At 36.5% G+C, this 10,394-nt stretch overlaps 1 protein-coding gene across 1 annotated transcript in view; it reads left to right on the top strand.

Moving 5' to 3' along the window:
- Positions 1 to 4,139: 4,139 nt before the first annotated feature.
- The window catches only part of HERC1 (HECT and RLD domain containing E3 ubiquitin protein ligase family member 1), a 69,717-nt gene continuing 63,462 nt past the window's right edge, over positions 4,140 to 10,394 (top strand). The window contains 7 exon segments of the mRNA XM_088520589.1: positions 4,140 to 5,095; positions 5,915 to 6,010; positions 6,302 to 6,496; positions 7,924 to 8,235; positions 8,917 to 9,013; positions 9,335 to 9,478; positions 9,791 to 9,918. Of these exon segments, the coding sequence (XP_088376715.1) occupies positions 4,166 to 5,095; positions 5,915 to 6,010; positions 6,302 to 6,496; positions 7,924 to 8,235; positions 8,917 to 9,013; positions 9,335 to 9,478; positions 9,791 to 9,918 (1,902 nt within the window). The 5' untranslated portion in view covers positions 4,140 to 4,165.

Below are 10,394 nucleotides of genomic sequence, written 5' to 3'. Positions count from 1 at the left end.
GCTGGCAGACACGTGCAGGCACTTGGAAGCACTGGTTTTGTGTTTGCTTTGACCTAGATTTAGCAATGACTGTCTAACACCAAAACTCTTAGAGTCATTGTTTAAGTAAACAAACAGAAATAGACGGCAAAAAGGGAAAATTGCATTACATGTAAACTTTTATTGACTCTTGAGTTCTTGGCCATAGGAAAATGTGCGCTGAGTCTTTACTTATTTTAATTTCCCAATATTCAGAATTACTCACAAGTCGATTTAATTTGAAATACATCCTATTATCCTTCCTTCTCTAAACTTATTATTGCAAATTGTGATAATTTTGTAATGAAGTTAGTTTCAGTGGTAATCACATGAGATAATTTGTATATTTGGTGTGAGTTGTTACTCTGCTCAAATAAGGGGCAAATCCATGACCAGAATATAAGAGGTGGCTGTTTTTTCCTTACTGCTTATAAACAGAGAACCTGAAACATGGAGCTTTGACCATTTGTAATGGGTGCAGTGAGATGTAGCTTTGGAAGTTGTAGGCAGGTCTGCGGGCACAGTGTAAATGGTAACAAGCAAAAGAAAGAGCCCTTGCCTGTGCTGCAGGCAACTTCCGTGTTGTATCATTTTCTTATATTAAATTGGAGTTTCTTTAAAAATATTTTATTTTAGTATTTAAATATTCTGCTTGCCTCTTATTTCAGGGAAAACACCAGCTTTAATTATGCACCTCTCTCTTTTTAAAAATAGATTTTCATTTTAAGGTTCTTTCCTTCTCATTTTGTTTTATCTGGTTTAAAAGAAAAAGGAGCCAAAAGTGTTCAATTGAAGTCAAGGGTTGCTAACAGATTTCTTTGTTCTATAACTTGCAAATATTCTAGCATCGTTTTTTGATTAATCTGGGCCTTTTGATCAGTTCAGTTGTAGAATAGCTAACGTGGCTGTCTGTTAAATGTGTTAAAAAACATTTTCCCTCAACCTTAGCAATAGTTTCTAAGAGCAAAGTGGACAGATTCCCTTTCTTCCATTTGGCAGCGTTTCTTTCATTTTGGAACTGACAGCAGTGCTGGTAGATTGTGGAATCCTCCTAGCACTTGTTAATGAAAACCACTTTCTTGGCAACCATTAAAACAAATAAGAAATATGCAAATTCTTTGTTCCAAATAATGTGCTTAAGTCATGCTGTTAATCTTTGACTTTGCCATTGGTTTTGCTGAAGGTGGTCTCATGTTTATATTAAATGCTACTTACTGCTTTGCTTGCTTTGCTGCTTCTTGTGTACTCCTGCTGAAATGAAGGTTCATCAGCCACATTGTGAATGTTTCCATTTGTTTATGTAGCTTAGCTGTATTCCTGAATTAATTTTTCTGTGTGTGGCTTTTGCTCATTGCATCAACTGTTTTACATATAGATTATCCAGATTGGTTTCTACTGTAAAACAAATAGCTTTTTTCTGAGTTAGGAGAGCAAGTTCTGAAGGCAGGCTTAGTTTCCTTCACACTTATTCCACAGCAGCTCAGGTTGCTTCCACTATAATAGCAAGTCAAGTTGCTGTTTTGAGAAAAAAAAAACGACATCCAGGATATACACAGCTTAGTTTTTGGTTTGATATTTTCATTTTGTGTTAACTGTTCTGTAGAACAAGCTTCTGAAAGAGGTGTGGAACTTAGTAAGACTGTTTTGTACTTTTTGTTCAGATGGGAGACATCAAGTCCATTTCACTTGACTTACTGAACGGAGCATGGGGCTGTAGGGGGGAGGAAGTTGTCCCCAAGTGGCTTTTTTTTTTTTTTTTTTTTTCTGTTTGGTTCCCAAAATGACTATTTGCAGAATAGGAACTGTGGTTCCAAAAGATAAGAGAAATGAGTTGCATTGCAAATTCTCACTGTTTACTCCCGCCCCTGCCCCGAGAACACATAGAGGACAGGGAGTGGAAGGAGAGAATTTGGCTTCTATGGTTCATCTTTTATCAGTCTGAATTAATTTTTTCACACCTTATGTGTATCTTATATAAGGGACAATATCAGAACTTCTCAGTGGCTTAAAAAAATATGTATCTGCAAGTTCTGCAATAGAAGATTCCTTGAACACCTCCTTGGTTGCATCTTAACTTTTTTAACTATTGAGAGATGTTCACTGCATAATTTAGAAGTTTCATTGCACATAAAATGTTGGTTAATGGTCTGGTAACAGGATAAGACTTTCCTTTTTTGAGTTCCTGAAGGGAATATTTTCTCACATTTAAAGCCCAAAATAGGAAAATGTAAATCTATGTCAAAATGAGACAGGGATCTTTTTCAGAGGGTTGTTACAATTTCAGAAAGATCCCTCAGTTTCTTTTTGAATTCCAAGTATTTTAAATGCTCCAGCATTGAAATACTCTTAAAAAGCTTGTAGATTTGTGTTGCTTCTACTGAAATGACTTGTGTCCTCACTTCTCATCCCATGTTTCTGGCTGCTCCCTTTGTGCTTTGGCTGCTTTTGGCCACGTGCTACATGTGTTTGGAAAGTGTGTGGGGCTGCCCGCAAGCGGCCGAGGCTGCAGATCGGTCCTTCTGCGCTGCCAGCTGACCTGGCAGCGATTAGATGCAGTAAGAGAGCAGCGTGTATAATCATGTGGTCTTACAAAGTCCAACGGGTGTTCTCTCTGCCTGTACTTAAAAAGAAATGAGATGTGTTTGCCCCTGCTATGAGGCAGTGGGGCACCTCAGGCAGTGAGCATCTAATGTATTTTTTTCATTTGTTCTGTTATTTCAGATTTTTAGTTTTAGGACATGAGCAAAAATGGAATTTTAACTCATTGTTAATCATAAAATTACTTTTAACTTAAGATGGGTTATGATAGGTGGGTTAGTATCAAAACATTCCAGTTCCACATGTTGATTTTTGTCCCTGCGGTTTTATATGCTCTGTATAGAACTTGGAGTCTCTCCAGAATAACAAGTTAAAAAGGGTTAGTTGCATAAGTTGACTTTAGTTCTTGTGATGCAAAAGTCAGAAAAGAGATATATTCCAGAGAGTAAAGCTAGCCAAAAAATCCTGTTGTGTGTGGCGAAGAATCCTAACCTTAGGATTCCCTGGAATTTTGTAGCAGTTTCATCATAAAGACTCATTGAGTTTTTATTCTTGTAAAACTGTTTGCATTCATAATGTTTTATTAAAAAAAAAAAAAAAAGTTCTGAAGTTCGGAGGCATCTTTGATTGGGAAGAATGATGCAGTGAGTGTTTTCTGGTAAATTAGTGTTGTGTTACTCAGTTTTCTCTGTAAAAGTCTGACCAAAGAGCTTTGATTGCACTTGAAGTCAGACTTAAAGGTTGCTGCTTAAATTACCATGAAAAGAAATTATTTTATTTTAGGTAGCACATAATATGTGATACTTCAAATTTACTTGGAATACTTGAAATGTCTACTGGGCTTTCAAGAGCTTCTTCCATCATGATCATAATGTTCCTCTGTAGCAGGACTTAAAAGTCCTCTCCTGAGCTTCATTTAATGCTCTGACATGGATTTTAAGGAGATACCTGTCTTGCTGTAGAAGAGAATGGCTTGTGGCAGCAGAACTTAGAAATGTGTTTGACAGCTTGAGCCCTTAGATAGTCATGCTCATTTTAAGGTGAAGCTCTGCATTGCTACTCCATTCACTTGTGCGTGGCTGTGTATGATTTTGTGCATTTGTTGAGATATTTGTCCTTGCCTTCACTGCCAGTGAAGAGAGGATTAATTTTTCTAGAGGATATTAAAAGTGTACTTTCATTGCAACATTAGCAGAATTAAACCTGCTTTGTGTGAATACCATGCCCAGCAGCAATGAAATTTTTAACACTGAATTTCTGCGCATATGGATTTAGAATATGTAGACTTTCATTAAAATTCTTACAGCATGTGAAGGGAGTTGCAGATATGCATGTACTTATTTGCTAGAGATGAAGATCAAAAATTATCTGCAAAATGTATTTTATTGTACTCTTAAATTAGTCTGCTAGAATTTAATCAGAATGGCAGTTTCTAGCAGTCGTTTTCAAAGCATTGTAACATGCTGATTTTTGGTGATTAAACCTTTGTTCTTGACTTTATTAATAGATTTATTCAACTGTGGATATTGAATTCTGTAGATGATCCTATGCTGCACCCACTTACAACTCTTTTTCGTCTTTAGGACTAATGGCAAAAGACTAAACAAACATGGCAGCTATGGTCCCACCAGTGAAGCTGAAATGGCTTGAACATCTAAACAGCTCCTGGATCACAGAAGACAGTGAATCTATTGCGACGAGGGAAGGAGTTTCTATCTTGTACTCTAAGTTAGTCAGCAATAAAGAAGTAGTGCCATTGCCTCAGCAGGTTCTGTGCCTGAAAGGACCACAGTTACCGGATTTTGAACGGGAATCTCTATCTAGCGATGAGCAGGACCACTACTTGGATGCCCTTCTCAGCAGCCAGCTGGCACTGGCTAAGATGGTCTGTTCAGACTCTCCGTTTGCTGGAGCGCTACGAAAACGTCTTCTTGTGTTGCAGCGTGTCTTCTATGCACTTTCTAATAAATATCATGATAAGGGTAAAGTGAAGCAACAGCAGCATTCGCCAGAAAGCAGTTCGGGGTCAGCGGATGTACATTCTGTCAGCGAACGTCCCAGGTCAAGTACAGATGCACTCATAGAAATGGGGGTTCGGACTGGATTAAGCTTGTTATTTGCACTGCTAAGGCAAAGTTGGATGATGCCTGCATCAGGACCTGGCCTCAGTCTTTGCAACGATGTTATCCATACAGCAATTGAAGTGGTGAGCTCTTTACCACCTTTATCTTTAGCAAATGAGAGTAAGATTCCACCAATGGGATTGGACTGTTTGTCACAAGTAACAACCTTTCTTAAAGGAGTAACAATCCCTAACTCTGGGGCAGATACCTTAGGTCGTCGATTGGCTTCGGAATTGCTGCTTGGTTTGGCTGCCCAGCGAGGTTCCCTGCGCTATCTTCTTGAATGGATTGAAATGGCTTTAGGTGCTTCCGCTGTACTCAACACCATGGAGAAGACCAAGATGCTGCCAAGCCCGGAAGGGATGATCAGTTTTGACTGCTTTATGAGCATACTGATGCAGATGCGGCGATCTTTGGTAGGTAGACTGGGTGTGTTTTTTCCTTCCTATTCTTTCAGCACCATTGCAAGTGTTGACACATTCTTAACTTTAAATAGTTTCTTAACAATAAATGCCATGTGGCAGTTTTCGGTTGAATAATTTGTTTTAACATGCTAGATAAAGGTGTTTTTTTGGTGAGGTTCTTAAAAAAAAAAAAAAAAAAAAAAAAAAAAAGTATTTCTTCAGAACAAAGATAGTTATAAAGTATGAAACTGTTTTAAAGCATGGCTTCATGTTTGGTTATTTAGAATTGAAATTTTAGCAATATGCCTTGTTTCTTATTCAGAGTTATTTAGTAGGGGACTTCCCCTTTCTCCAATTAACCTGGGCATTTGCTCTATATTTGTGAGAATAGGAAAGATTTACAAGATGTTAAGCATTTTTGTCCTGAAGTTAACATCATAAGAAAATGGAATAAATCACTTATAGTTTTGGTGCACTATTAGCTTTTTCTACTGAGTGCTCACTCCTGCTTCTAGAGGAATATTCTTTTTCAAGTCATGAAATTAATGCACAACATGTAATCAGAACCTCTGTGTTAACTTAAAATTCAGGTATTTTCACTAAAGATAAGTAAATTATCCTACTAGTACTTGTCACACTTTGGAAAGTCCTGAGATGCACGCAAATCTTGCTGTTGAGTGGGGAAAAGAAAGGTGTTTTTCTTTTGTTTACTTGACAGATTCTGTAATTTTTTAACTCTAAGAGCAAATTGCTGCTGTGCTTTGTATTGATATGCCATTGCTCTATGGAAGTATTTTTCTCACATTTCTCTCTAATGTTTAAAAATTGTAGGGATCATCGGCTGATCGAAGTCAGTGGAGAGAGCCAACAAGAACATCCGATGGCTTGTGCTCTCTTTATGAGGCAGCTCTGTGTTTGTTTGAGGAGGTAGGTCTGGAAATGAGCCCTATCTTTAAGCCAGTTCTACTTTACTTCCCCCTCTACACACATCTGTTTGGTGTGTGCATGTGGGTGTGATCCAATCTCTACGGAGTTATCCTGTAGAAGAGACGAAGGCCAAAAAAAGGAAAAGGTGGAAAGTTAGAAGTTGATGATACAGTGATCACTATGTTCTAGGCAAAGAATTGTATTAAGGGAAATTTAAACCTACATTGATTTTTGTGAGTATATGGAAATAAATGAAAACAGTACTGTGTAATAAATCTCTCATTTTAATAGGTTTGTCGAATGGCATCAGACTATTCAAGAACATGTGCCAGTCCTGACAGCATTCAAACGGGTGATGCTCCCATAGTTTCTGAGACCTGTGAAGTGTATGTTTGGGGCAGTAACAGCAGCCATCAACTGGTAGAAGGAACCCAAGAGAAAATACTTCAACCCAAGCTTGCTCCAAGTTTTTCTGATGCACAGACAGTGAGTGATGCTTATAGTAGTATTAAAAGTTTCATAGCTATAGTGAACTGAAATTGGAAAAGTTTTATTTCTGTGTGTTGCCGTAGTACAAATGAGAATATGACACCTGTATCTAATTACAGAAGCTCTTTTACTGAAAGTAGCTTGCTGCTTTTATCCTGTCCAGAAAAATTCCTTTATTAATGACACAATGTCTGTGTAACAAGAACATGACACATTTCTGGAGAGGATTTTGTCTGCTTATGGTTACTTTTTCACTATTTTTAATAGATATTCTAACTAGGCAGTTATCTTTTCCTTTTGTCGTTTTCATATCAAATGTGCTTAATTTAGGAGTTGAAATAGGCCAACAAACCTTACCTAGCTTTCGAGAAATCACAGATTCTGCACTTGTAACTTAGCACATCTATTGATGCGTGACACAGAGTAGTTTGCTTTTCTGTTGCTCTATTGGCTTTGCAGTGTTGACTTAAGTAAAAGCCTTTTTTTTTTTTTTTTTTTTTTTTTTTTTTTTTCTTGGTCACTAGACAATTTCTGCAGGGCCAGACGTTGCAAAGCAAGCTTGTACATTCAAAATGAGCTTAAAGAACATGCTGATACGTGAAAGTGGAATGAGTGATCTGCATGTTATTTTTTTTAAATAATATTGTATACACATGCAATCTGCAAACTTCATTTTGAGATACTGCAAACTTGAGATAAAGGAAGTTTTGCTTTAACATTCTTAGTGGAATTTTTCTGTGTGAAGAACCTAATTCATAGTAAAGCAGGGTGTCTGCCTGCAATACACCCGTGCTCTGCACTGCCTAAGGAGATGGTTACATCATGCATTGGGGCTTCATCCTTCAACCTGCTTTACACATGTTGGGTGTTAAGATCCTTTTGGGAAACTATTGCAGACTAGCTGGTTTTTTAGGAGGTCGTTCTTCAACTGTGCCCCGGCTATCTGATACTGACAAGCTCTTACTTTCTGAAGCACTTTTGGTCTTATATCTTGTGTGTTTTTGTGATGAAAATATGTAAGAATCTCTCAGACGTGAAGGTAGTCTGAGTTCTGCTCACTACTTTTTTTGTGCCAGAAAACAACTTCTATTTTTGCTATGGTATTTATTTTTGCTTCTACTTATTTTGATTTCCTGAAGTTGGGATTAAATTTTATAACACGTAGAAGAGATGAAAATAAAAGAATAGATTCATGAGTATTTTCATCCTTTATCTCAAGTTAAATCGGTTTACTCATCAAATACTTTATATTTGAATTACTGTTGCTGAAGTCCAAATTCTCCTGAAGTTTTACGTTGTGTTATATTGAAGGGATTATATAAAGAAATGTGATATTGTTAAAAAGACAAACTTGTATATCTGTAGGTGCATTTTACATTCATCTAATCTTTCTCTTGTACTGTTTTAAACTTTTTTGTTTATAGATTGAAGCTGGACAATACTGTACTTTTGTAATTTCTACGGATGGTTCCGTTAGAGCCTGTGGTAAAGGCAGCTATGGGAGACTGGGGCTCGGTGATTCCAATAACCAGTCCACATTGAAAAAGTTGACTTTTGAGCCTCATAGGTCTATCAAAAAAGTGTCATCTTCAAAAGGATCTGATGGTCACACTTTAGCATTTACAACAGAAGGGGAAGTCTTCAGCTGGGGTGATGGTGACTATGGAAAACTAGGACATGGAAATAGTTCAACTCAGAAATATCCCAAACTTATTCAGGGTCCTTTGCAAGGCAAGGTATGTTTTATATAGTAAAAATCCTACCTTTACTGCATGTAGTTATGGTGTGATGTGAAATTTGAAATGTACAAATTCTTAAGAAAAAGAGTCTGTAGTTTAGCTAAATTTCTCTTTGAAGTTGGAATTGTTTAATCAAAGCACTTAAGCTTTTGGCTGCCCTTTGGGTGTGTGAGTTAGTGTTGTTTCAGTAACCCTCTTACTCTTGAGAGCATAACTAACTCATCTGTTTCGCTGAACTGCAATGTAAATCCAGACTGTCATTGTTCCTGTTAGTTATATCATTGTAGCTTTTAATATATAACTTTTAAATGGCTGATAGTGAAAGGAGTTGTGTATGGTCTTAAAAGCCTTCTCTTCCCTATCTATGTTTTGTCCACCATTTTAACATCCACTTACACCTCTTTTTGTTACTGCCAGACTAGGTCTCCTTAAGATATCATTCTTTTAAATTTACCGGATAAATAATTCATGACCAGTTTTATATTTTTGGGGGGTGTGTTGACTCCCATTTATCAAATACTAAATGGAAAAGTTTGCAGGGGTTACTTTAGGATGTACTTTCTCCACATGAATGAACGAGCAGATTTGTATAAATTTCTTCAGAAAGTTGACTTTCATAATCTGCATCAAAGTACCTACTTAGTTTGTCTAAAAACTTTATTTTTTAATGTAATGTAGGTGGTTGTATGTGTGTCAGCTGGATATAGACACAGTGCTGCTGTTACAGAAGATGGGGAGCTATATACATGGGGAGAAGGAGACTTTGGAAGATTAGGTAATTTAATTTTTTTTCATTTGAAATTTTGTTAGGTGTTTTTGGAAAAAAAATCTTGTGTCTAGTAGTGGTACTGTACATGTATGTCCAGTAAGGTAGGAACAACAGTCCTGTAGTATGTCTTATAAAAATTAATTTTTTCTTAACCTTATTGTAGCTCTCTTCCAATATATCTTGCTAAAAAGAGGATACGAATCTGTCCTTTATGATGATTGCAATATATATGAGTTAGCAGAGTTTTACTAAAATTACAGGTCACAAATGGAGCTTAATTTATGTCTTCACAAAAAAGAAGAAAATGTTTTGCTTTCTTTTTCATAGGTCATGGGGACAGCAACAGCCGCAACATTCCAACTTTAGTAAAAGATATTAGCAATGTAGGAGAGGTTTCCTGTGGTAGTTCACACACAATAGCTCTGTCCAAAGATGGGAGAACAGTGTGGTCATTTGGAGGAGGAGATAATGGTAGGTAAAATTAATATTTTGGTAGTAATTCTCATTTTATTCCATCTACATCATAGTCTAAATACTCTTCGCAGTTTTTAACAGGACAGACATGTCAATCTTAACAAACTTCTTGAAATAGAATTGGAATGAATATTCTTGAATATGCATTTCCTAAACGCTGTAATCATTGAATGTGAAGACACATTCTCATGTGTTTTAATTTAAAAAATATACGCTGGCATTTTAGCAAGTCTGAAAATAATTCTTGTAGGAATCATCTTATGGTCATATTTTATATACTTAAATAACTTTCTACTCCTTTTTTTATAGGCAAACTTGGTCATGGTGATACAAACAGAGTATATAAACCTAAAGTTATAGAAGCCTTGCAAGGGATGTTTATTCGGAAAGTTTGTGCAGGGAGCCAGTCTTCACTGGCCTTGACATCAACAGGACAGGTGCGTAACAAGAAGTTTAAAGATGTTTTGCTTAAATGAAGAGAGTAGATGCCTCTAATTCCTCTAATACCCATGGTAAAACATTCTTGCTAAAACATATTTCTCTAAATTCCTACTTTAAGGGTAAAGTAGAGTCACATAGAGTTAACACCAAACATTGAGAGTCACTGTTTAGAGCTGTCCAAAGGCCTTATAGACTTGTTGCAAATTATTTTAAGCCAAAATAAAAAATCCCACAATAATAAAACTACACTATATTTTTCTGATTTCTTAAATGTTTTACCATAGGTATTAGAGGAAAGAAGAAAAGGTAATTTAGAATATGACTTAATATTAGGTCACAATTTTCCTGGAAAAAAATGAGAAGTAACTATTATTAGTCATTTGGTTGATGTTAAAGTGAGCCTCAGCTTTACTTGTAGAAGAAACTGTCAGGAGGTTCTCATTCACAGCCACTGTACAAGATACTTTCCTTT

This window comes from Tinamus guttatus, unplaced genomic scaffold (assembly GCF_059628265.1).
Source record: "Tinamus guttatus ecotype Peru unplaced genomic scaffold, ASM5962826v1 Tinamus_guttatus_pri_ptg000004l, whole genome shotgun sequence".
NCBI lineage: Eukaryota > Metazoa > Chordata > Aves > Tinamiformes > Tinamidae > Tinamus > Tinamus guttatus.
Note: the sequence above shows the minus strand (reverse complement) of the source record. Positions and strands in the feature narration are given on the sequence as shown.